The sequence below is a fragment of the Papilio xuthus genome, unplaced genomic scaffold (genome assembly GCF_000836235.2).
Source record: "Papilio xuthus unplaced genomic scaffold, Pxut_1.1 DF826949.1, whole genome shotgun sequence".
NCBI classification, from domain to species: domain Eukaryota; kingdom Metazoa; phylum Arthropoda; class Insecta; order Lepidoptera; family Papilionidae; genus Papilio; species Papilio xuthus.
In genome coordinates, this window is record NW_013531700.1 from 3,673,731 (window position 1) to 3,701,203 (window position 27,473).

Sequence of the window (27,473 nt, forward strand, 5' to 3'; positions counted from 1 at the left end):
CTAAGCAATCAATAATCGTATTTCATATATTACAATTTTATCCCAATTGCATTTATAAAATTACTCCATCTACATATGTCATGAATATACATCGGCTTAGTAGAAACGTAGTAGCCTGATGTCGTAAATTTGACGAGCTGTAAAACTTTCCACTCTGTAGATAGAATGTTCTCGTCGCGTGTTTAAAGCGAATAAAAAATAGACAAATATTAATATTATAAATCATTTTCAAACATCAAACACATCCGCACTCATATTGAGTGCTCAGTAAGAGAGACCCTAAATGTATAATTAGTATGCAAACTCTACAATCTCTCTGTGTCATCATTTAAAAAACTTTGAGTGCCCCAGTAAAATAAATAGAAATTAATAATGTCTCTAGATTAATTATAAACCAAAAAACGAATACATATTCTATCAATGTTCATATAACGAAAATGTTATCAAAAATATTATCTTCCCATCTTATTAGTCGCTACGCAATTCTCACACAGATTTGTATTCAAATGAACAGCCAAAGTTTGAAATTAAATTTCAGATTACGGACTCTAAGCTTTTTAACACAGATAAGAAAGCAACGTTTGAAATTATATTATACTTTTTAATAAAATTACGTCTGTCAAAGAAAAACTAAGAATCATTTCATGACACCAATTTTGTTTATAGCTCTACGTTTTAAAACTTCACAACAGTTTTAGCATTTATTTACGCGATGACAAGGTGATGCTCTATCTCACTCTACTTCCGTATAAAAGAAAGGGAAGAAGCATTCTTTCTTTCGTCAACGTGTCATCAATTCGTGTAGGAAAAACATTTGATTGGAGTAGAGAATGACGTCATGATCGTTAAGGACGCGTGAATGTCGGTCAGAGTCGCGTGGAAAAGCTTCGGCTATTCTTGTACCAGACGGTGTGAACATAAGCGTGGGTAAATAACATACTGTTTTGAATAACATTTGCCAAAAATTAAAGCCGATTTGAGGTAAAATTTATTACATTTTAAGAAACTAGTCTAGTAATAGTTCATTTCTTCAAAAAGGTCAGACAGACTAGCCAACTAACTCGGGGGCATTATAGTACTCGTCGTGTACCTCAGGTTGGTAACCCCGGTGGGTTAATAGTCAAAGATTCGAAGCGCACTTGGCCACCACATGTTTGAAACTGCGTTAACGTTTAACGCATCGTAAATCATAGTGCATTCCTAAATATATTTCTGTACTAAATTTTGCCGGTATTCTTTAATGATTTAGAAGTAATTCCCTATTAAAATAACTGTTTAGGGTCCATTCACGCAGACCGAAACGGAGAGCAGAGCAGATTTTATCGCAAATAAAATTGAACCTTACGCTATTGAAACAAGGTCTAACGTTGCACGTCTTTTCTCAAGAGCAAGCGTAAAAAAATCTGCTTAGCGCCACGCCCCGATATGTATGAACGGACCCTTACACGGACGTTACAATTTGACTCAAAACTACCAGGATAGAAATATTAGTTTTAAATAAAAAATAATAATTGCTTTTTAAATAGTACACTTTTTATTTAAGTAAAAAATTACTGTAATGTAACAAATGTGTCTGCACGTGTCTATTAAAGAGTACGCTTCCAGTATCTATATTTAGGATCAATTTAAATAGGAAATACTTTGTAGTAACATGTGGTTAACCTACAGCTGCGATAACGTTATCTCCCCTATCCACAAAACAAATGGCGTTAAAAATAATAAAAGCCAAAGTGATTCTTTTACACAATTTTTTTGATTGCAGTCTTTTCAAAGATCTGGATTATTTCCCTCCGCCATAAATACAATCTTTTTAAAATGAGATCTATGTTTTATTGAGTCTGTAAAAATACAGGATGTAAAAAAATACTGAATATCACAAAAAGCCTTGATAAAATTGTAAAATTGATTTCAAATAAGCTATCTTCGTTTTGACTTAATAATTATTCTATTTTCGTTGGCAAAATCACAAGTCCGTGTATCCAGATCAAAGTTAATCATCAAAATGTTTAGTAAAAAGGAAAATGAATACGGTAATACAGAGGTGCCTTTAGTAATTCCACAACGCTCATTGTGGTTTTATGTGTTTGTATTTGGCATTTTGCGCGGTGGTGTCAGAATCAATTCGAGGGTACCATGGGGGTCCCCGGGGGGTCGTGCATCACGCGGGGCTGGAGGTGACCCCTTCCGAGGTCGCTACCGTTGGGAACGTTTGTGCCACGCCTTCACTTATACATTTATTTAGGCCAGAATAACTGGAGAGACTCGTAATGAATTAAAAACTTAGATGCATTGCATTTACGTATGAAATAATCAGTTAACAATCTTTATAGATTCCTCATCATCGTCCCTTCCTTTCATTTTTTTTAAATAAAACTAATTCACCGAGGGTTCTTACGTTGAAGGAAAAAATCGTCATGCAACCTGCACATATCTGAGAGGAGATCAAAGATATGTGTAAAATCAACCAACCCAGAGTGGGTCAGCGTGATTGACTATGGCCTAGTCACCCGTAACAAATGGTAAACTCCGAGCCCCTCAGTGGAGACGTATAGTAATGATGATGAACCGAGGGTTTCCAGTACCAAAACACTCCTAAATCTTTGATTAAATATGTCTATTAATATTTCACTAGTCCCAGGATAACAATAAAACACACTGTGTCTATAGTACTGTAATCCTGTAAATAAAAACAAAAATTAATGTATAAATATTGAGGTTGACAGATTCACAAACTTTTAATGTGAATATTATTTCACTCACGGTTGGGGTGGCTTCACAATGGACGGCCGCGATCAAAGCACGTTACGTCGGAGTAACTTCGAAGTTACGTAGAGCTGACGTCGACGTTACGTCGCGGTAACGTCGAGGTAAATCGGGTACGCGACACAAAGCGCAGCCCGGCTACCCCGCGCTATTAGGGTGGCTTAAAATGAGCAATTCTCATAAATATTTCATTCGAGACCAGTAAATCACCGCCGGCTGGGCTTGGATTATTAAAATAACCCACTTTCGAGTTTTGTGCGTGCGGATTTTCTCAAGGTATTTTATGTGATTGCGATTTATTTTGCTTAATTTGTGTTGAGGTACGAATGTTTTACTACTCATATATAAAGAATCTATTCAAGCAGGCTAATTCATACCATGGTCTATATTGCAGCAAAGTTTAAAATGTAAATTTCTTTAATTTTTACATCGTATATTTTTAACATACTTTTTTTTATTTAAAATAACGTCATTATATAACACTTACTTCAATTCACAATCTTTAATCACTTATAAAAGCATGTATAAACCATCGTTAAAACATAATCCCAACCATTAATCAAATTTTGTCAAGTCATTACGTTTATTAATAAAAACACCAGTTTGCATTTTTATAATACTGCGTGATTGCGTTTACGAAACACGTAGCATTGTTGACGTGTTGAATGAATGTCAAGGGTGGCAGTAGCACGCACGCTGCGTATACCGCTGATTGACAACCGGGGTTACCAGTTGACAAGAATTGCCGGAAAACGGGGAATAAAGGACAAATTCATGTCAGGACTAATGAAGGAAAACTAGGTTATTCTACCTTTTAAAATGTGTATAAACGTACACTTATCACGCTATATACCACAAAGAGCTATTGTTACGTTTATGGTAAATAACAAAATGAGACTACTATCTATTATAATAAATTTTATTAGGTTTGAACAAGAATTTTTATTCGCTTTAAAATCCCTCAGCCCGCAAGACAATTGCATGATAATCAAATGTTAGGTCAAGACGTCAATGTCACTTGCCAATTGAATTTTTTACTGATATTTCAAGACTCTGTAGTAGAGCCCGCAACAACAATATTTATTGGGTGCACGAATGGCTCTACCGATCAAGCCGAAGACATGCGGGAAGTGGAAGCAATTCGCCTAAAAAATTTGCGTGCCGGAAAAGTAATTTTAATCCATGTTCCATTCTTTTCTTACTAGGGAATCAGGCGAAGGGGAAATAGATTTGAAGCATGAGCTGTCACAAAAGACGGAAAAGTATCCTTTTGCTGTGCTTCCTACGGATGGCAATACATTTGCGATCTATGGGCAACGGTCGCCGGTTTCAGGTTCAGGCTGCTTGCTCATTTGGACTTTACAAGAATTTTTATTTATTCGTCTTTAATAATCTCTGTATAGAACCGCTACGTTCATCACTCTGTTCTCACCATAAAACGTCGGGACGTCATAATGAGAGTATATAGCTACTGTAAAGTTGCAAACTGGCTGCGTTTTTTAACCAGTGGCTTATTACAGCACTTGAGATACAGCTAGAGTTTTTTAAATGCGCAATTTCGGACGATTCGCTGGAGGTTCATTCCACAAGTACTGAGTATTGAAGCGGCCATAACAAGCTGAGAGTAACGCAATTATTAACATCAATTTAAAAACTCACTGGCAATTTTACATTTTGGTACAGTCGTAGAACATGGTTTGGAAGAAGTTACCCTGTTTTTTCTAACTCCGGACGGACAAAGTCACGGGTAAAAGCGAGTATGGAACAATATTGGTGAGAACATTTTTACCACAAGCGGATACAGAAAATTGTAAAAAACTATGATAATGATAGCATCATTAAGTCTGAATGATTACTGTTTTCGACAAAACTCTGTTTGAAATTTAAATTAAATAAATAAAAGACGTGCCTTAGTACTTCTTAGTAATAAACTTAAAGTTCCCGACTTAACTATTACAAAACATCGTTACTTTGGAAGAACAATACTAAAACTTTGTCGAAATTAACGCGACTAAGGCTTGATTACAATAAAATATAATTTAAAGCTATTTAACATCCTTTTTAGCTACAAAATATAATAACTTTAAACTTCAACCGCTGTTGTAGTTTCTTTATACAATTGAATAGAAGATATTACTTGTTAAAAAGCAGGTAAATATACTTATCGAGACGTCGTTGTGACTTATAACCTTTTATAAATAAATTATAACCCTTCGATGCATTTGGACCCTTTTTATTATTAACAGGAACAAGAAATAGACACCGAAAATGTAGATGTTCATTTCATATATTGATGTTTTATGTTTCGTAAAATATTTACACACATCTCTCGTTGGCTATACATACCTTAATTTATTTAATGTAAAGGCTTATATATCTTCCTTTCACCCCTTAGGGTACATATAAAAAATCATATAAAGTAACTTATAATAATCGAATCTTTATATCTTTTAACATAAATTTGAAAATGTTTTGTAAAATAATAAAAAAAAATCTAACGTACCGAAATTAAAAAATATTTTTTTATTTATTTATTTAAATTTTAGCAGATTTTTTGTTAAGTTCCAATTAAGCTCTTGGCTTGTGCTAGAATATGGTTTACAACAACAGACTAATGGTGGGATTCGAACTCTCGACCAAATGATCGGAAATCCGTACACTTAACCATTAGGCTAGGCGCTTCATAGTCCCAAGGAAATTAAAAAAATAATCCAATATTCATAAAAGTTAAATTCGCACTATGAGAACAAACATAGTCAGCCCCCATTGACTTGCCTCTGAATGGAGCAGTTTGTACGAAATTAAATTCTCGCTCAGGTAAAATCTTAGAATAATACAAGAGATTCTGACCCACTTTAGAAAGCACGAGCACAAAGTCGCAGTATATGAATAACCTAAGTTTATGATATAATATACCAATTTACTTTGTTACAAAAGTAACTATTTCTCCATAACTTTCAAAGCTTACATCTTACTAATATTATAAATTCCAATGTTTGGATTTATCAATGTTTATTAGAAGATATCTCCAGGACGGCTGCTTGGATCTTGGATGTAAAACATAGTCTAAAAGAATAGGTTATTGATTAAGTTATTTTAATACCGAAAGGACGGAGTCGCGTGCGACGGCTAGTATGACAATAAATTAAATACAAAATTTGAAACTTTTTACTAATAATGATCTACAATAATATGATTTTTTGTATATAACGAAACAAAACCCTCACTTCATAGTAATATCGTGTAATTTTATAACACCAACTGTCGCCCGCGACTCCGTCGGCGCGGAATTTAAATAAAACTATTGGTCACAGCGTAATGTTATATAGTCTAAAGCCTTCCTCTTTAAATGGATTATCCAACAAAAAAAGAATTTTTCAAATCGAACCAGTAGTTCCTGAGATTAGCGTGTTTAAACAAACAAACTCTTTCACTTAATAATATTTTATAACAATAAAAAAACGCGCGAAAGTGTTCTTAGAAATAGGCGTAAAAGGATTAATCTCACTTAAATTGTTAGGCACAATGGCCGATCTAGTTTAGTTTCATAATATTTTACCTAAATTCATTGTTTAGTGTAAGGCGATGGTTCTTTCATCGGCGGGCTTTTAGCGTGGGACCGGGTGCCTTGTTATTTCAGCATTTAACATCTCTATGTTAAACGAAGACAAGTCGTAAAGTAAGCGATGCTGTACTAAAATATACGTAATACACAAGCATCTAAGATATAAAATTATTCAAACTTTCGTGAGACATTATACTAAACTGATATAAAAACGGCTAAACACTCACGTATATTCGTCCGGTGGCACCGACTAGTTTCGAGCCCATCGGGGGCCCTTCATCAGGATGAGTGGTGCTGGTATTATTTCGCGGACGCGGCCCGTCGCTCACTTAAACTAGTCGGTGCTGCCACCAGACGAATATTCGTGAGTGTTTAGCCTTTTTATATGAGTTTATCTAAGATATGGTTTATTTAATTTTATATCTGTAACTAAGACATACTAATGTTGGCTTAGCCAGGTTAACCTTTTAATAGCTTCACATTAAGCAGGTTCCAGATTGGAAAATCCCATTTAATCGATAGATGTGACAATAAGATTAAACACTACTTACAGAATGAACAAAATGAATAATTTAAATACAAGGCTTTTAACATATACACCTTAAATTACTTTTAATGCAAAAAAGAACAAGCCAACTAATGCATACGATATGTGAGATAAGAAATTGTGTGCACACAAATCCAAGATGCCCGTGAAGTCGTTTATCATTAACACTCATCAGACGGTGCTGCACACACACACAAATATCACATACACACATAGACACATATAACACACACAGATACAAACTCGGCCGTTCGTATACGAGTACACTTGTGTATGTTTTCGAGGGAACTCGTTAACGGAATTAAACGGAGCGTTCACATGTCAAATCGGAATATCGTTCGCGCTTTGGACCGCTCCATGTATATTCACAGTGGCAGTCGACCAACAGTCGTCCGACCAGAACGTATGCTAATTGTCCTTAAATATTTGCCACAAGTCACACGCTTGCACAAACTATATAACTCATGCTCTTCCCGTAAGATACAATCCCAATCAGTATTTTATGATGAAATATCATCACATTAAAATTCAACTTGAACCTAAAACTGCAACAAAGCATAGGGAACTTAATCGCGTGTTATTTATTGAAAATTTAACCCCCTAAAATATAACAGGAAAGTGACGTTTAGTGTTCTCTACGACAGCATTGAAATAACTCAGGTCGCGTGAAGCAGCCGTGAGCAAATAAGGCGTCCGGTGTCGGCGGCGGAGGGCCGATAAGGCCCCGGTGTGACGTGCTAACGGCCGGCAATGCTAGGGTTAATATATTGATGTCTATTGCCGGATACGCTACGGGTTGTTACGAATAACTTTCAATACATTCACGTACAAGATAGTTGTGCACTTGGAATGTTTCCAAATATAAACGGATAACTTGTACTTATTTTAAATTCGCTTTATTCTAAGTTGACGTATTCTAACCGCGAATTTACACTAAACAAACACTTTTGTAAAGCATATTGGACAAGCGGCTATTGTATTAATTATATTCACGGGATATTTCCAGTAATAATATCTAAACGTGGTCACCCTTTCCTAAAAAATTGTAATAAGTCAAAACGCCATCAACCGTGGCGCTTTATAAAATTTTCACACGAAAATATTTTAGTAATCACATTACATAAAGCCGAATAACTGAACTACAGTAGAAGCACAATGAAAATAAATGAATATGTCAAACAAGTAACTGAACAAAAAAAAAATATTTATAATCTGCAAACCACCGACATTATACAACAGCAAAATACAAATGTATATTTCAATAAATAGATAAAACAATTGCAGGACCCGTAATCTTGGTACTAAGTTGGTTCTAATACCGAAATCCGTTCAATCGTATCAATGTGATTGAATATTTAGCCAGCCAATGATGGAGGTCGCTTTATCATTGTGAAGTGATGCGGCAACACTACTCTGAGATACAGGCCTATTCGATCTATCATCATCAGCTCACTATACGTCCCCACCGAGGGGCTCGGAGCCTACCCTAAGTTAATGGTGATTAGGCCCATGATCATGATGTTTTCCTTCACCGTAAGAACGTCGAATAAATGTACATATGTAAATCGGAAATCGAAAAACACATTGGTATATGACGGGATTCGAACCCAGGACCTGCAGATTGCAAGTCAAGTGCTTGGCCCCTGAGCCACCGACGCTCTCAACATTCGATCTACATATCAAGGAATTGTTTATAAAAACGACATTAGAACAAAAATTATCCTTCCATATAAAAGTTAATGCAATATTAATAGCGCTATTAATTAAAAAAATCAGTAATATTTAATTTCTGAGACCAAAATCTCTATAAAACAAATCGTCATACATTTTTGTCAAAGCAGAGATAACAATATGCTTTGAACGGAAATGTTGGTATCAGAAACCCACGGTAAGATGTATTAAGTTATAATATAAATATTTAAAGCTTTAATCAGCAATTAACAAACATACATGTTAATCTTACATACTATCTATTTCATTCGGACGTTACTGAGATAGCGGTGAGGCCGCAAAGTTCGCAGACCTATTTGTTGACCACGCATCGTCTACTTACAGGATTAACCCTCCGCTAAAAGCTAGCTTTGGGCAATCATTTAAACTTTTAAAGGATTACTTCCTAATGGGAATTCAGAACGGACTAATAAACGATTATATAAGATTTAAAAACAAACCAGTAACTTTTATACATTACTATAAAGAGATTAAAAACAGACACAGATAACTAATATTATAAATGCGAATGATTGGATGGATGTTTGTTTGTTTGAAGGTATCTTCAGAATAGCTAAACGTATGCCGCTGAAATTTAGCAAAGATGTAGAACATAGTCTGGAAGAACACATAGGCTACTAATTAAGTTTTTTGTTTAAATTCCACGCGGACCGAATCGCGAGCATCGACTAGTTTAAAAAATAAAAAAGTGTTTCGAACGTCATACTGGAAAGTCTTGGTTAGGTTAGGAACTCATTTAAGATAGACTACCGAATCAAATTAATTTTTATTTCGATTTTATTATTGCCATTGTGAAAGAGAAAGATGGTAATATGTTTTTGTTTCGACAGTGACAACCTACGTTAACTACAAACACAATATAGCTTTAAGGAAATACAATAGCTATTTTATCAAACATCTGGATCTAGATAGACAATCACTAAGGCTATTTTAATTAAGGCTCTACTCGCACAAGTGAATAATCATAAAGAGTCAGTAGCCTCTTAACGGCGTGTCTTACAATTATTTACTCTGTGTTGGATATATTAACTACCAGTTTTTTATAGGGGTAGCGCTTTATGGCGGTATACGCCGGCGACCTATCTGTAACTGTATTACAGTCACTTTTGTTAAACGTTTCTTTGAATAAAATGAATAGAAAAAAGACGCAAAGCTTAGTTATTGTACTCTTTTGTTAGGAAGAAAATCCGACACTGTGCCGATATAATGGCGCAACACTAGCTTTACTAAAATGTCGATGTTTATGTCCCCTCACTATTCATTCCGACACTGGACTTTGTAACGAAAGCATTTGCACCAAAGGATTCTAACTAATAATGTCTAAAACTTTAAAATAAAATTATTCTCCCAACTTCAATAAGGAATCACATAAAATTATTATAAGTTAAAAAAACATCAGATTTGTACGTATTGGTGTGAATACACACAAAGTCACAAGTAATCTTTAAATCAACATTTCTACACAATACCTATTTCTCGATAATTATTTGATACAGGTAAAAACTAATCGATATCGTAAAATATCGATACTTACAATAAAACATCGATATTGTCTCAACTCTAATCAATTGACAGCCACGACCACGGTGCCGGTGGGTGGGACACGATAAACTGGGCGCGGGTAAAAAACTCGGCACGAGCTCCCTCAAATTATATTACCTCGGACTGCTTGTTTGCAGCGCTCTCCGCTTTTCCAGTTACAATAATGGCATTAACCACTTTACTTTGAAGCTTCAGTGTAAACGATTTGATTGACGAAATATCCTAACGTTGAATTATATACGGACAAAGAGTAATCAATGAATAGATCATGTATGAATGTTAGGTATTAAGCTCAAGAATTTTTACTATATGATTTTACTTGTAAGGGGTTTGCAAGGGGAATTTGGTACACCAGTAAGGTGTGGAATTAAAAACTTTTTACTTTTAAACATTATTAGAATCCTTTGGCGCGAAAGGCAGGCTTTCGTTACCAAATCAAGTGCCAGACTGATTACGGAGGTGACATAAACGTTGACATTTTATTAAGGCTGTTGAGCCGATACACCGGCACAGTGTCGGATTTTCTTCCTAACAATACGAATAACGAAATTGTTAAAACACAGACATTGCAAAGAAATATCGGGGGCCTTTAGACACCTGAAGAAATTGAAGCTACGCCACACCGCCCCGAGCGCTTGTGAATCAAATAACTTAGCCGCTTTTGTTATGTTAATGCCCCGTCGAAATTATCCGTTCCTCGCATAATCCGCAAACAAATAAAAAAAGTTCGCTTCGCCACATAAAACCTCGCTTTTATTTTCGACTCCACCTGAAATCTATACTCTCGCCGCTATTACGTGAATAATAAACTCAAGAAACTTCTACAAATGTAATCCTATTACGAGGCGGATTTAAAATGGAACTTTGGTTTTCCAATCAAATAAAAAGCTTTTGCATTGAATACATTCATTCAAATATATAACAGTCAAATTCCACTGCAAAAAAATTATAGCAATATGTTTCTATAATACTTTGAAAACAGTGTAAACCTACGGTAAAACTCACTTAGTGGATCAACAAAACATGGATTAGATTTATTTCTGATACCGCTTTTATGGCATAAAGTCGTGGAAACTTATCCTTTAACTAATGTAATTAAAACAAAATCTCAAACTTCCATTATTATAACTACACACCTATATATATATATAAAAGAAAGTCGTGTTAGTTACACTATTTATAAGTCCAGAACGGCTATATCGATATGGCTGAAACTTGGTGAGGAGGTTAGCTTAGAGCCAGGAGACGGACATACGATACTATTTATTCAATTTTTTTCGAATTATGCCTTGAAGAGCTGCTTTTTATTTAACTTACTAATATTATAAATGCAAATGTTTAGATGGATGTGATGTGGATTGGCGGGCTACACTAATTAAGTTTTTTATATATCCACGCGGACGGAGTCGCGGGCGATAGGTAGTTTGAATATAAATCTATCATGCAGTCTAATTTGTATTTATGAAGCACCCTCTAAGGGCTCAATGAGTAATGTCTTCTCTCTCACACAACTATCTCTATCTCAGTCGGCACGGGTAAATCCGAACAAAATTAAATCGAATTTATACTCGAACGAGTCGAAGAATCTTGGGAACCCTTTGAGAATGGAATGTCCGTTATTTGAGACACGATCAAACGGATTGCCGTATCGATACATGTATATTGGCACGTAGGCCAACGATTTACTCGTTTACTTAACATTTATAGTAGAAAAAAAAAACAAAGAAATCATGACAAATTCACTATACAGGCATATTTGAATGGTTTTACTTGAATATTAAAACAAATAATAGAATGTTGATATTTTCAAGTATAAGGAAATCTAATAATTCATTATAAACAGCAAATTAATGACCTTAACTTAATCATTGCTTTCAAAAGAAAAGATACTGATCGCTTAGCTATTACGTAAACTTTAAGCGCATAGCGTATTAGATACATATTTTTAGTCAAAACTATCGTAAACTAATCAAAAAGCGGCTATATAACGTAACTCCTACATAGAATAACTCCTTCATAGGATGCGCCATAAGTCTTAAGATTTTCAAACACCGTACACACAGACATACAAACTTATCTAACACGACGAGCATAATTGAAAATGTCAAAAATATGTCACACCATCTTTGTCGGATTATTACCGACAAGGATATCTAACCCGGTAGGAATAAGTTCTAAATTATTAACTTAGTAACGCTCTTCCAGCCATATAACAAAATCATTGTCATATTATATAGTCATATTTTTTTCTTTTAAGCAATTTTCTTGGATCATATATTTCAACAAAATTAACCGCGATAGCAGCGCTTCTCTCAGCGGGTCAGATAACATTGTAGTGTAAACCACAAACACACAGCATCGGGTTTTCCATTGGAAAAACGATTTGTGTTAATCACAAATATTTATTTTCCATTTTGGTTTATTACGTAATTTACAGAGTATGTTAATAAGTCATTTCTGTGTTAAAATATTTTTCATAAAAAAGGACTTACGTCATCACAAAAATGCAACAAGATATTACGATACTATAACATGTTGATAGACTATTTTACCTATTTTACATGTAAATAAAAGATTAAATAACAACCAAAATTAATATTTAAAATTATATACGTTCCAAAGATATTTTAATTAAAACGTGTCCATAAGAGACGTCCTATTAAATTTTGAGAGGCGAACCGAAAATTTTATGCAATAAAACGAAGTGGAATCTTGTTAAATTAACAACTTTCGTAACGTTTTAGTCCAAAAAGAATTATATCATTCGACAAAATTTTAACGTTTTAAAATAACTTAATCAGAAGACTACATTTTATTTTGCGGTTAACTAAATTTTGGGTTAAATTTATCAGACATTTTAAAGGCAACATAACTATACTTTTTTATTACTACCTGTTGTAGAAAGATAGGAAACATTTTTGTAATATGAAAAAAATACAGCTCGATGCTCCGCAGACCGTACATTTTTCTAGGATAAAAAGTAAAAACCAAATAGCAAACTGTATGGCAAACTCTTCCTAAATAAAGACTATCCCCCGTTTAAGTAACGGGAGCTGAGAGTTACATTATATTTTGCATTGTGTACTCACATGGCGCGGGGCTGGGGGGCTCAGCACAGATACCGATGGACTTGCTGGGGTCGTCGAGCAGCGTCTGTGCGATCTGATAGTCGCCTAGTTTGATCTGGATCTGCTGGCTCACGCGGTCCCGGTTGCCCACGACCTACAAACAAATGGAATACTTAAAACAGACCACTTAAGATACAATTTTATTTAACTCATGACATAAAGACACATGCCGATAAATTTTGTGCTTGAAGGACCATATACTGATGTGGGCTTAAACTTTATTCCTTTAGCTTAGACATTGGTAAAATCAATCTTAATAAAATTTTATTTAATTCAAACACACATAGCAACTTCATCTGAATAACTACACAATTATTAATCACACAGTACTCGCATATTTATGTATGACAGTAAAAACAACGGTATCAGAGTACAAAATAATACCTTCTCTTTGTTCTCTCGTACAAAAAAAACATGAAATGAAAGCGCATATTCATATAAACTTTGTTCTGCAGCTGTAATAGTAGCGAATGGGAGATTCGTTAAGTCCCGAGCGGCGAGCGCGGTTTTCACGCGCCCCTGGTACACTGGCGCAAATCAGTATCGCATACGAAATGAAACAAAACTCTACGAATAGACAAATGTACGCAAACGCAACTCAAGCGAATCCACTTTAGTTTCACAAGTTCGATGTTAGCAGAATTCTAAACATCATCTTTCTAAGACCCTTAACCAAACCCCCTGTTTAAAATGAATTAACATGAGATTATTTTGTTTGGCCAAATCACAGACACACTGTGCGATTACGAAGCGGAATTCATTCATGTGTTTCGGTTCCATTTCGCTTTCGTACGTTAGTGTGAACGGAGCATTCCCTGGCGGCGAGTTAGGTTTCCACGTCAAACATTCACGATTCACATGAGGTATTTGCCGTCCACAGACTAGTGTAATAACGTGACGTGCAACGTGGGTGTGGAAATTATCGCTCTATGATGTAATGCAGTACAACACTAATTGGAACTTCTGCTTCTAGTCTAAATATTACGTTGCTTCACTGAATACACAATGGAAATTTTACTATATAGGTTAAATAGTAAAGAAATGTTTTGATATTGAATTACGAAATTACTAACTTCAACAACATTGTGTTAGTTTTATCGTCTTTTTAATAAACGTTCATCGAGTTCTGTAATGAGGTGACTAATTCATTAAATAAAAAAAAGAAATCTCTATCAAACAAAATCTCAGGAAACCTTATTTTTTTAACAATAATTTCTATAAACATGTTATTATAAGAAACAATAAATATCTATGCTATAAAATTATTACAGTATTTAAAAAAAACGTTTCATCGCCTGCCAACTAGCGAACGGTCAAATTAAAGCGCGATAAATGGGCTTGTTTTTCTTATCACCAGTAACGTCATAACCTATTTATATTTCACATACTTCGTCTAATTGGCAATAAACAAGGCGAGCGGCAACGCATTAAAAACACGTGTAAATTGTACACACATGCGCACTGCTCGACGTCTCGATGTATCATGAAGCTCACTGGAGAAGTACCAGACGTTTAATCGTTTAATTACTAGTTTCATGACATTGGAAAGATACCTTCCTTTACACTATAAACGTGTGAAACTTTTAGTGGAACTTTTTCTCGTGCCATTAAAGCCGATTCGAACTTAAACATATACTTTCTTATTTATTAAAATAGCATTTAATCGAAATATTCCTTATAGTAATACATTTACAACAACAACCACGACCTACATAATGTATTGGTAAACATATCTGTTTGTTGCAGCAAGGCCGCGCGCATCGCACGCGACTGTAGCTCCGAAACCGCGCCAAACCTCAACTAGGGATGCCCAAACAATATCGATACTTTAACCAAATATTAATTAATATTTATGTCAAAAGATTTAAATTTGACTAATCCACATTGAAAATCAAATATAATAAGCTGTTACGTACAATATGTTCTTTCCTTTGTGCCCTCATTACCTTATATTGAAGAATGAAGTGCTATGTAATTGGCATAGTACTCCAGTACTTTATATAGTCTGTTTAAGTTTACAATATTTTTTAAATTTTATCGATATCAACACCGAGCATTTCACGAAATCAATCACCGCGTTGCTGCAACATGATGATTCATCACGCGGCGCCGACACATAAGTATTATCATGAACCATGAGTCTCTGTATGACTAAGCCTATGACCAATCATCCTAATTAAGGACTAGCTGTCGCTCGCGACTCCGTGCGGAGCGAAAAAAAAACTTGATTAGTAGCATACGTCTTTTCCAGACTTCGTTCCACATCCATGCTAAATTTGAGCGAGATTCATGGAGCTGTTATGGATATAGCTTGTAACAAACATCCATCCATCCATCTGAACTTTCGCATTTAGAATATTAGTAACATATAAGATATAAAACCAAAATTGTATTTCAATGTATAAAACAAACACTATTGTACAAGACGATTCTACAAGAAGACGATATAAATATTTTAAAGGAACAATATTTATTTCTCAGTAAAATTACTGAAACTTTACATTATAACATTAAGGCTATAAGATTACTCATTGTGAAAGAATTCGTTCTAGACAAATCGCAAAACAAAGACATTAATCGAAATTGATACAATAAAGAAAAGAAAATATTACTACTGTAGTAGTAATCAATTTTTTCTCTTACTAGTATATTCTACAGATAAAAATAACACATTCATTTATTTAAAAACTGGAAAACTATATTAATAATGATATTTTCGTATATGTTCACGTCTGTCGTATATAGTTTCGTATGCATATGTTTACATCGTGTATATGAAAAAGCTTGCCCAATCATAATCTATTTTAGATCGTGCAGTCTTAGTCGTACGCGATATGAGACAAGACGCCAGATTCAAATCAAGGTTTCCCGTGTTTACTTTTTAAATACATATGCCTGCCTTAAACCAAATCACAATATAAATAAATACGTAACATATTTACTATATTTTACGACTAAAAATCTAAATTTTGACTATCAATAAACTGATACTGTTATCAGACAAATTCAATAATCGATCCAGAACCATGTTTGCTTATCTTTAGTATTTTAATTCTTTTAGTTCAAATTTAAGTGATCTAAACTATCTATTTATATCCTAATCGAGTAAAAATTCTCAGATTGATCACAAGGATCGTATATTGATTTTGTCTGTATGTGTACGATAAATATGTGGGGCCACGCCCCATCAGTGTCAATGCCCCTTTGACAGCGGGGCGACGCCGCATAGTACAGGGTTGCTAGTACCAGGTGACCGATATATCACCCAGACCTACGCAGTTCAAAAAGGTCTATATTGTATTCAAGGGTATTTCTAACACGAATATATCGATTACACATTTATATCTATCTAATCTTACTAATGTTAAAAATATGAAAGTTTAGATTAATGGACGTTTGTTTGAAGGTATCTCCGGAACGACTCAACGGATTTTAATAATATTTGGCACGCATATATATCATAATCTTGAAGAACAAATAGGCCACTAATTAAATTTTTAAATCCGCGCGCACGGAGTCGCGGGCGAAAGCTAGTAATATTATAAATAGACATTAACTGCACTACTCTAATACACTAATCAATCACTAAGGGAGACAAAGACACTGAGTGTGGACTGGTGTGGCAAATTGAATCATATAAATAAAAATAAAACATTAAAGAGCTTAGTAAGTTTATTAAAAAAAATTATAATTATTATTCGAGTAATTTCATAAAAACACCATCAACTACAGTACGACTACAATAACATAATCATTACAACACGACTACAGTACGACTACAATAACATAATCATTACAATTAAGAAGATACTATTAGTATTAAAGATAAAGTAAACACATGTATGCTACAATAAGAGTTAAGAGGGTTCAAAGCCCTCGTGGAGTCAGCAATAAAAATCGCAAAGACAGGCGAGGGTGACTTAATAAAGAGTAATGTTAAACACACGTTAACAAAAAAAAGCATGCAACAGGAAAATATACATAAAATTACGCGGAAATCAACGTTAAATATCATTTTGTCAAAACATGAAGGAAAACATGCGTATTTATTATTTATTTATTTGGAATAAACGTTTACTTTCATGCCTTTATCCTTCGGTAAGAAAAGTAAATTACTCATAAAATAAATTATTACTTTTATCTATGTGTATAAAAATCAATTGCTGTACGTTAGTCTCCCTAAAACTGGATGAACTGATTTATCTTATCTCGGTTTTGAAATGTTCATGGAGGTTTAGGGAAGGTTTAAGGGTGAGAAAAATTCGAATAATTGCCGAGAAAACCCTAAAAATCATTTCTCTTTCCCATATACACAGCTGAATGCATCTAGCTTGAACTTGTCAAGCTGAAAATCAATCTAAAGAATAAAAAAGAACAAAGCAATAATTTTAAAATTAACCGAGGTAAAAGCAAGAAGAAAAAGATCACCAGTTTACATCAACAAGCAACTTTACGCTAAGAGCTTTTCCAAGAAAGTTTGCAAGTGCAGCAATAAACTGCGCCAATCCTAAGATATCATCGTAACTGGATATTAAATTGAATATAACATTACTTTGAGTACTGATTAAATAAACCATGACTAGCCGTGGGTTTCTGAGATTGAAATCCACATTTAAAAAATATTCTTATCTCTGTTTTTTTCAAATATAATGATAGGGATGACGATATGTTTTTTATACAGAGATTCTGATGTCAGAAATTAAGTCTATATCTCTATTTTTGTATACCTATTCGCTATATTTTTACAACTACAACGTAATTAACCTAATGACATCTACTATCAACAGGCGTCAGAAATATTGACTACGCAACACACTATTAGATTCTTAATGACAGACAAGGATAGCAAGTGTCCATTAGTCAACTTAATCGACTACAAATTCAACTGCAAATAAAACTAAGTCAAACGTATGTATAGTAAAAGTGTTTCGCTACTAAGAGTCAAATAAAACACTCAATAAAGCTTATGTACAATGGCAAATGTGTTTAAGATTTTTTTTCCAATAAATATTATTCGTAATCCATTTATTTACAGACAACCTCATTAATATCTGAGTGCGATGTCGAATGGCGTGAAGTAAAGATGGGTGCTCCAAACAATACAATAACGAAGGCATACTTTCCTCGAATGCCAGGGGTGTACTGTGCCGGGGGAAGGCGAGGTGCAGGAAAGGAGGCTAAGGGGAGGTCGGGTGAATGTCTAGACGTCGCGTTTGCGGAGCACTACAATACTGTATTTGTATTGTGGCCTCATTGTACGACGGCTGAGCGATTCTGGCTTATCGTTCCTTCTTGATTAATGACCAGCGAAATCTATTTTAATTTGCGGCCTTGTATAATATACAATATTACTTAAACGTTTTCGGTCTTACCGCAGATTTATGAGCGGGGCTTACTTTATTTTATTAAACGTTAAAATAATTTGAAAATCCCATCCATTGCCGAAACAAGTAACGAAGGATTAAAATATCTGTACAAAAATATTATATTCTCCCCGTGACTAATTCCTAACTTTACTTACTTTTTGAATTGAATAAAATTATTTAAATTCTAGAATAGCAAATAATAGGAATTTTACAGTTTTAAAAATGACGCAATTGTTAATAAGTACAAAGAAAAAGAAATGAACTTAAGGTTAAATATAAGTACAATCATATACATTAATTTTTAATATGAGATCGCCACATTAGAAAAAAAAACTAATGCTTAGTTCTAACGAGAAGCAGAAGCAAAAACAAATCAGTATAAGTAATATTATCGCATAGCTACGTGCAGACAATCAACAAACTCGACAAATCCGATCCAGTTCGAAACTCAATTTCAAACAATCGCAGAGGTAATGAAACTGACGATTCGAATCGAGGCATTGATTGCCGAAAAGACGCGAGCAAAATTGACTAACAACTTCGCAGAAAACATTTGAAACATCGCCCATCTCAAAATAAACGCATACATTTTTTTATGTTAACAATTCACGGATCTTTAACAATTTGTATGATACCAATTATAAAAATTCGTACTAACATTAGTTAATATAAAAACATAAATAGGTTATAATATTACATCTATATTATACAATGATGACGTCATAAACATACGTATTTTGGGGTAAGTAATTAACCTAAACTTACGAATAAAACAGTCATCAAAATAATATAACAAATACTATGCTTTGTAAACACAGTCAAATCCATCTATCTCTGTCTACCCCAGTTAAATAAATTATAGTGAGACTTCCTTATTTTCCTTACACTACAAAAACAAAAAAAGGTAACTAAGGAAAATGCGTTGACTAAGCATTATAAATATCCAGTAAGGTTAACGGTAGTAGGTCGGCCATTACCCGGTGTAACCAACCCTCAGTCTATCTCACAATATCCTATAGGTAGAAAGGTGACGGCGAATATTTGCATGAGGCAGGCGAATGAAGAAATATTAGCATTACAAGTGTACGCAAACACCTGACAATTTTTGTCCGCAGCCTTGACAAGGTTGAAACAAAAACTGGTATTGTACGAAACGTGAAATACCAACACACAAAAACATTGAAACTGTTAATGAAACGTTGCCTCAATTACGTGATCATTATATTAATTACGTTGGTATACGCAATATTAATATAAACAATCGAACACGTGTGATCAATAACAAAACCGGGAAGAGCAATGTACAGTCAACCGTATAAATATGTATACAATAACAAAGCTACAGAAACTTGTATATGCCTTTGGTTTCAAAAATATATTTCACTTATCATTCCATATTATTACGATACCAAAACCCTTTAATAGTTTCTATTTTTTATATTAATGCAGCTGACTGTACATGGGAAATAAAAGTAGGTATATATGGAATTTAGCTCCAATAATTCAGTTATTCGAAATATTTAACAGAAGCTCGGTACATTGTACATAAAATTTAACAACACTAAAATAATCCACCACTCAAATAAAAAAGTTAAATGCATTAATTCAAATTGAATAACACACATCAACTGAACATTTTTAAATTACGGTCTATTGTTGGTTTTCACAAAAAGTATATCTTTGACATTCTACTAGGCGCCGTAACGTAATGGAATGAATATATCATAATTACGAACAACCATTGTTGATGGTCTGCTCATCTTGTTAACTACGATTATTCGCCGCTCCTTTCAATTCCAACCTTAATGGTATACGATAAGGTTTAATATTGAATTATTTATTAACTGATATACAAAATTCACGTTTAACACAATACATATAAAGTTTAAATTTGATGAATACACAATTGGATTCATCCGTCAACATAACAAACGGTTTCTACGGACAGTGTCGCAGTTGGCGCCTGAAGCTAAATGAATATCAAATGATTTGATCCGACTCGAAATATGAACGAGGGGTTGGACCAATTTATTTTTTCCATCCAGGTAACGGAATAAATCTTAGTATTTAATTAAAGAGCGGTTTATCTTCAAAAATCATAGCTAAATAATATCTTACATTGAATTACTTAACTATTAAATATCATCTAAAATATTTTGCTACAAATCACAAAACAGCACAAAGGTTGTCAATAAATAAGAATAGGGAGTGATAAATCAAACTACACAACACATTGGTCATCGGCATTGTTAAAGCAACTCAGAGTCCGGTATTGTGGTATGTACCTTATAACGATTGACAATAATATCAAATCTTGTTATTGTTGCAACATGATGTCAACTAAGCATTTAATAAATTGTGCAAACTACCTTCGTGTGCTTATTGACGAGATCAGTTGCATTAGTAAAAGTTCAAGAGAACAACTCCTTAAAGTGAATTTGATTTTATTACATGCCTAATGTTTTATATACTTAGTTGATTGCAAATTTCTATATGCAAAATTATCTCATAAAATAAAAAAGAAATATGATTTTGGTAAAACAAAACGATTTAGCTTGTACTAAGTAACTCTTTTTGTGGTATAGATAGATTTACGTGTCTAATTTATCCTAAAATAGCAAAACTGTTTATGTATCCATTTACAATTGATACTTTGTTAAAATAAAATTTAATACAAACATCAAGAAAGTAAACATAAGATTAGAATTGGTCCAGTAACCTCATTCCTTTCCAACATATTCATTTAAAGCAATAAAAACATTTATATAGCGTCATAAATTCTGTAAATATTTCAATACGCACTCGCGTGTTGTGGTTATAAAACTTAAAATCAACTGAGATGGTGCGATAGCGAGCTAAACATTATAAACAAAAATTAAAAAGCCACAGAAAATAAACACGCATAAAATACTAAAACTTACACATACACAAATCTACACTAAAGTACTCCTTACCTTAAACATTTAAACATCTCTTAGCAGTTTTATTGTTAACTAAGTAAAGCGAAGGATTCTCTAGTACTGTATGAAAATAAAGTGGCCGGCGTGTACGGACTATATCATCAAAAAACCGCCTACACAAACCGTCTGTTCTATTCAAGCTCTTTTTTACGCCAAATCGCTTTTCATTCTGCGAATAGAACATTTTACAATAGAAAACGTAACGTAGAAACAAATGAAAACAAGGAAATTCGCATACCTACGAGTGTCCTTTGTTTTTTGTAGATTTAAAAAGAATCTGCATGCAGACTTCCTTTTATAAACACTTCAAGTAAATGCATATCGTCATCCATCATTACCTTTGAAAACAACAGATGTAACAATATATTTTAAAAGTAGTCTTCGTCTCAGAAACCCACGGTTAACTTGCAATTTGTATTACATATCTTGCAAGAGAACAATTACCAAAATGTCATGGATAACTGACAGGGCTGAAACAAAACAACGTATAAACGAGAGAGAAGCGTTACAAAGGCCGTTTCGTTTTCACGGCTTGTATGAATTACTTCCGCAACTCCAAAATCTTAACATGACATTGACATTTTTTCTCGCTTTCACAATGCATATGCGTCAACGATTAATTCGCGTCATCATTCGTAACATTATAAATGCGAATGTTTGGATGGATGTTTGCTGGAAAATATCTCCAGAACAGTTAAACGGATCTCAATGAAATTTGGCATACATATAGAACATAGTCTGGAAGAACACATAGGCTACACTTCTGCTTTTTTTTAATTTCACGCGGACGGAATCGCGGGCGACAGCTAGTCATTCATAATTAAGCGTAAATTATTTAATATATTGTCTTATTACTATGTAATGTTTAACTGTATTTAAATTTCCCTAAATGATAAACTGTTCAGGGTAGTTTAAACAATATCAGTCTTTTTGTGCAAATTTTGCATAATATACTAAGGATATCCCTTAATGATTACTTAACGGCTAAGTATGGCTATATATCGCTACAGGCATAAAACAACTATAGGTAATCCAGGAATTTGTTTAACCGATTAGGGAATAAATTTAACGGGGTCATAACTATTTTTTTACCCCACAATATTCAATTATACGTGTAGTTTTTTCCAGTGTATTAGCAGTGATATGTTTATAATTAACTACCCGTATACAAGAGAGCGTCGTTAAACACATTGTATATTTAGTGCGCGTCATCTAATCGTGCGAATGTTCGTGGCATTGGTAGGTAATGCGGTATTCGGTAGCCGTCGTTGTGACCCACATACCTCAAAATCGTGTTTTTATTACGACATCAAGTCCATTGATACTGTACAATCTGGTCCACTATTTAAAATGCATTCCAATTAAAATTCCTTAACCGTGCAAATAAAAAAATGCGCATTAAAATTGCGTTATTAGCACTTACTAATATTATAAATGGGAAAGTTTAGATACATTTTTGTTAGGATGAATTTTTGTTACAACTTATCTTCATAAGGGCTGAAGGGATTTTACTGATATGTGACATAGATGTCTACATCTATATGTTCTAACATAGTCTGGAAGATTACATAGGCTACTATTTAAATTACGCGCGGACGAAGTCGCGGGCGACAGCTAGTATTATAAAGTCCCAATTGTTTACGCTACAATTGTTTTTACATTAATGAGTTGTGGGTCATAGATTAAGTAGGAATTTTTACATTTCTCGGCATCTCCGAGACACTTAAAAGGTAATAACATACTACTAAATGCTGCAAGCCAAGTAAGACCTTCTTCTGACCTTATCTTATACTTTGCATATTGGATTATATGAGGAAACTGCTATAAACTGTATAAAAGTATTGTTACAAAGAAACATAACATTCTTAGCCAACTTTTAGTTAATACAAACTAAACTGCTACATTTACGTAACTAAAATACAATGTTACATTTCGTAACGAACTGAAGGATATCGAGTAAAAAAGAATCATCATTTGTCTCCGTAACTACTACAAAAAAAGTACAGTTTCATGATTTGTACGTGTGTCGCGTTCAAATCGCCCGATAGTGGATGCCTTGAGGGCTATCGCTTATATTGAGATCGGTGATGTGTCGTGACAGGCTCACAGTCGCGCCCTCTTGCGCCATAGCATTGTACCACAAGGTTGTCATGTCGGAACAATGTCTGAGTTCGAGGTCAGGGCTTCGTTTACTGTAGATAATACTTGGTGATATTGTTTCAATGATTATTCGCTTTAAATAACAACATTTTAGTTAATAAATTGTTTAAAAACAGTACAAGCAAACGGACATATCCCAATTTGGGTTAAACCTTTAACTAATATTAAATGTTGAGGGCGATGGGACAGATAGATTAACGAGAAATTACAAAACAACTCAATTAAAAAGAATACTAAACCATATACAGTCACATACAAAAGTGTGTATTTTTACAAACAAATAAAATAAATCGAGCAACAAACAAAACATTTCCCGCGTCAACAGTTTCAAAGTTAACGATATCAGCATTACCTCCCCCGGTCTGTACCGCGAGAGCGAAATGCACTCACAATAATGTTTCCGAAGCGACGGGCTTATCACAGCCGGCTAGCTCGCCACGACCCACTTCGTGACACAAGCCCAGTCTACGCGACTGTACACACATACACAGTCTACTCTAATGTACACAAACTGTACATTTGTAACACAATTGTACAGAGTAAAAATATAAGCCAACAGTATACCGTAGACAACCCTAATGGCGAATTAGATTAGGAAACATTACTACGTCATACTTTAACATAAATTTGTTACTTTAATATTTAAAAATCAATCGCTGTTCGTTAGTCACGCTAAAACTCGAGAACGGCTGAACGGATTTATCTTATCTTGGTATTGAAATGTTCGTGGAGGTCTAAGGAAGGTTTAAGAGGTGTGAAAAATTCAAATAACTGCCAAGAAAACCCTTTAGGAACCTTTTTTTAATACCGAGCGGACGAAGTCGATAGCTAAAAAAAACGAAGAAAATAGGTTATATATTGTATTTGTTAAAGGTCTGGGCAAATTATTTTATAGCGAGTGACATTAGATATACAACATTTAGTATTTAACTCTAGCCTTTCTAGATTTGAATCTATTCAACCACTCGTACCACATATCGTGTATTGAATACTATTATAATATATCGCTAATGGCTAGGAATTGTGGCAGGCTGGGCGGTGCGGGTAGAGTGTTTGTTTGCGGTTGCATTTGAATACTAATTAGAAATTGCGGTGACGCCGAGAATCCTTTAAAGCTTTTTTAAAGTCTCGCATGCGATAACAGTTTTAAGATAGTTTACTAAATTATGATAAAAGTTTAATAACCTTAACAGTATTCCTTTGTTATAAAATAATTCCTTAAGGTCAATGTGTCTCTACAAGAAACAATATACCATTATTTACCATAAAGTTAATTTATTGGCAATCACAGACAAATATTTTACAATTAGCTGCTGCCCGGGACTTCGTTCACGCAGACATAAAAAAAAAATCTGTGCCAAATTTTAACGAGATTCGTTGAGCAGTTCCGGAGATACGACCAAACATCCATCCATCCAAACATTCGCATTTATAATATTAGTAAGATTAACAGATTAAAAACTATGTCTGACATGATAATAGGCTTGCACTGTACTTAAACACATTAACGCAATTTTTCAAACACAATGAGACGAATTAAAATGTATTTTGTTCTAGTTGTCATCAGTGTAGAGACGGGCTAATACATTGTTATTAGTGTTATAATTCAACAGCTGTACCGTAATTAACACTGGCAGTAATAAGGTATAGTGGAAATCTTCGGTTGTCGGCACATCAGGAGCGACAGTCCGCATATTAAATACACACACGAGTTGCATTTGAATTGTAAATCAACCGAACCTGTTTGTGTAACGAGCTATTAACTTTAATAAGTCGGACACGGATCATTTAGATATGGACGTGAAGTTTTAGTCGGCTGGCAAAATGTACAAATTATTTAATTAATAAAATTCGGTTGAAGTTTGTATTAAATCTAATTAATAGATGGAGTCCGAGACTCCGTCCGCTCGGATTAAAAAGTCAATAGGTAGTATATGTTTCCTTCCAGGCTATGATCTACTCTACCTCTTGAGCCCTTCTAGAGATACCTTCAAACAAACAAACATACATCGAACAATTCGTCTGTATGTTTTTTTTTGAATGAAAAATCAGAACAGTAACACGTTATGACTTTGTACGTGTCAGTTTTCTCTCTAATATGTCATGACATTAATGTATAAAAAGCTAAAGTGCCTAAGACGTAACATAAAACAAGTACAAGGCCAATATAGCTACTTTTCAATATTCATATACAAATCATGATAAAGTAATTCACAAATTATTTATGACTGCGCTAAATATGTTCTAAGGCACTTTTAGCTTATATTATTTATATTCCAAATGCGAATATTTGGATGGATAGATGGATGTATAGATATAACGGTTGCTTGGATCTCTAGACATAGTCTAGAAGAACTAGGCTACTAATAAAGTTTTATTTTTAATTGCGCGCGGACAAAGTCGCGAGAAACAACTAGTTTCCAATAAGAAAGATAAAACCATCCTCACACAGGTTATACTACGCTAATGTAAAATATTATTCACTGTAAATACTTCGCGATACTTTTAACACTAACAAGTACAACCCACGTCGGACCACCCACGAAAAACTAACAGAGTGTTCACTAAATTCATCTCAGAGTGGGCGTTAAATAAGAAAGCCTATGTGTCTTAAGTAAAAGTTCAGGAATATTTCATCAAATTATAACTACTGAAGCGTGAAATTACTTTCATCAGAGGCTATGAGACCTACGTCAAAAGAGTCAAAATTATCTTACTAAAATATAACTAAATTTTACACCAAATACATATAAATACACAGATAAAGATCACGATCATCTGAAGCTTTAGATTTGAAGATTATAATTTATCTAAGTATTATTATAGTACAGGATGGTAAAAGAGCACTTGGCCCTGTAATAGCAAAGTGGATACTGCCTGTAGAGATACGCAAAAGTTAAAAGTTTGCAAATGCATTGCCTACTTTTAGACAGACTATCAAACTCCTATATTATACTAAATACTCACATTTTTTTTTCTATACTAATGGTAACTGACAATATATTACTAATATTATAAATTTTTGGATGGATGGAGATATAGATGGATGTTTGTTTGAAGGTATCTCCAGAACGGATTCATGGATCTCGCTGGAATTTGACATAGACGTAGAACATAGTCTGGAATGTCACGCGGACGGTGTCGCAGGCTACAGCTAGTAATTTGATATTATTGTAGATTCACAAGGGACATTCGTACATATAGGTAGTGTGTGGGGGGAGGAGTTTGTACATGCAGCATGTTCGGCGCATCACAAAGTGGGTCGCGCTCCGGCGGCTGCGATAAGCCAACCAATTCTAAAACATTACGAGTACCACACCGCCGCTGTAAGTGGATTGCATTTCCTGAATAATAGAGAGCGACTACATCTGGGGATATTGTTATGTTTTACACATTTAATTATTTAGATATTTTAATGATTTGAAATATTTGTAAAAAGTACTAAGTGATGTTCATATGTTTGGATTTGTATGAGAAACTAGATATCGCCCACGACTCGGTTCGACGGATATTAAAAATAAAAATTAGTAACTTATGTGTCCCACCAGACAATGTTCTACATCTATGCCAAATTTAAGCTACATCCGTGCAGGTTTTCTGGTGATACCTTCTAAAAAACCATTGCCATCCAACCATCCATCCATAAATTCGCATTTATAAGTAAGATGGGAGCAATCTAGCAGCAGGAAAACCAAGGTTATCTTCCCAACA

The 27,473-nt window shown here is 34.1% G+C and overlaps 1 protein-coding gene across 1 annotated transcript in view; it reads right to left on the reverse strand.

Annotated features, from left to right (window-relative positions):
- The window catches only part of LOC106120588 (hepatoma-derived growth factor-related protein 2-like), a 66,327-nt gene that overhangs the window by 38,075 nt on the left and 779 nt on the right, over nucleotides 1-27,473 (reverse strand). The window contains exon 2 of the mRNA XM_013315941.1: nucleotides 13,238-13,370. Coding sequence (XP_013171395.1) covers nucleotides 13,238-13,370 — 133 coding nt within the window. The remainder of the gene's footprint in view (nucleotides 1-13,237; nucleotides 13,371-27,473) is intronic.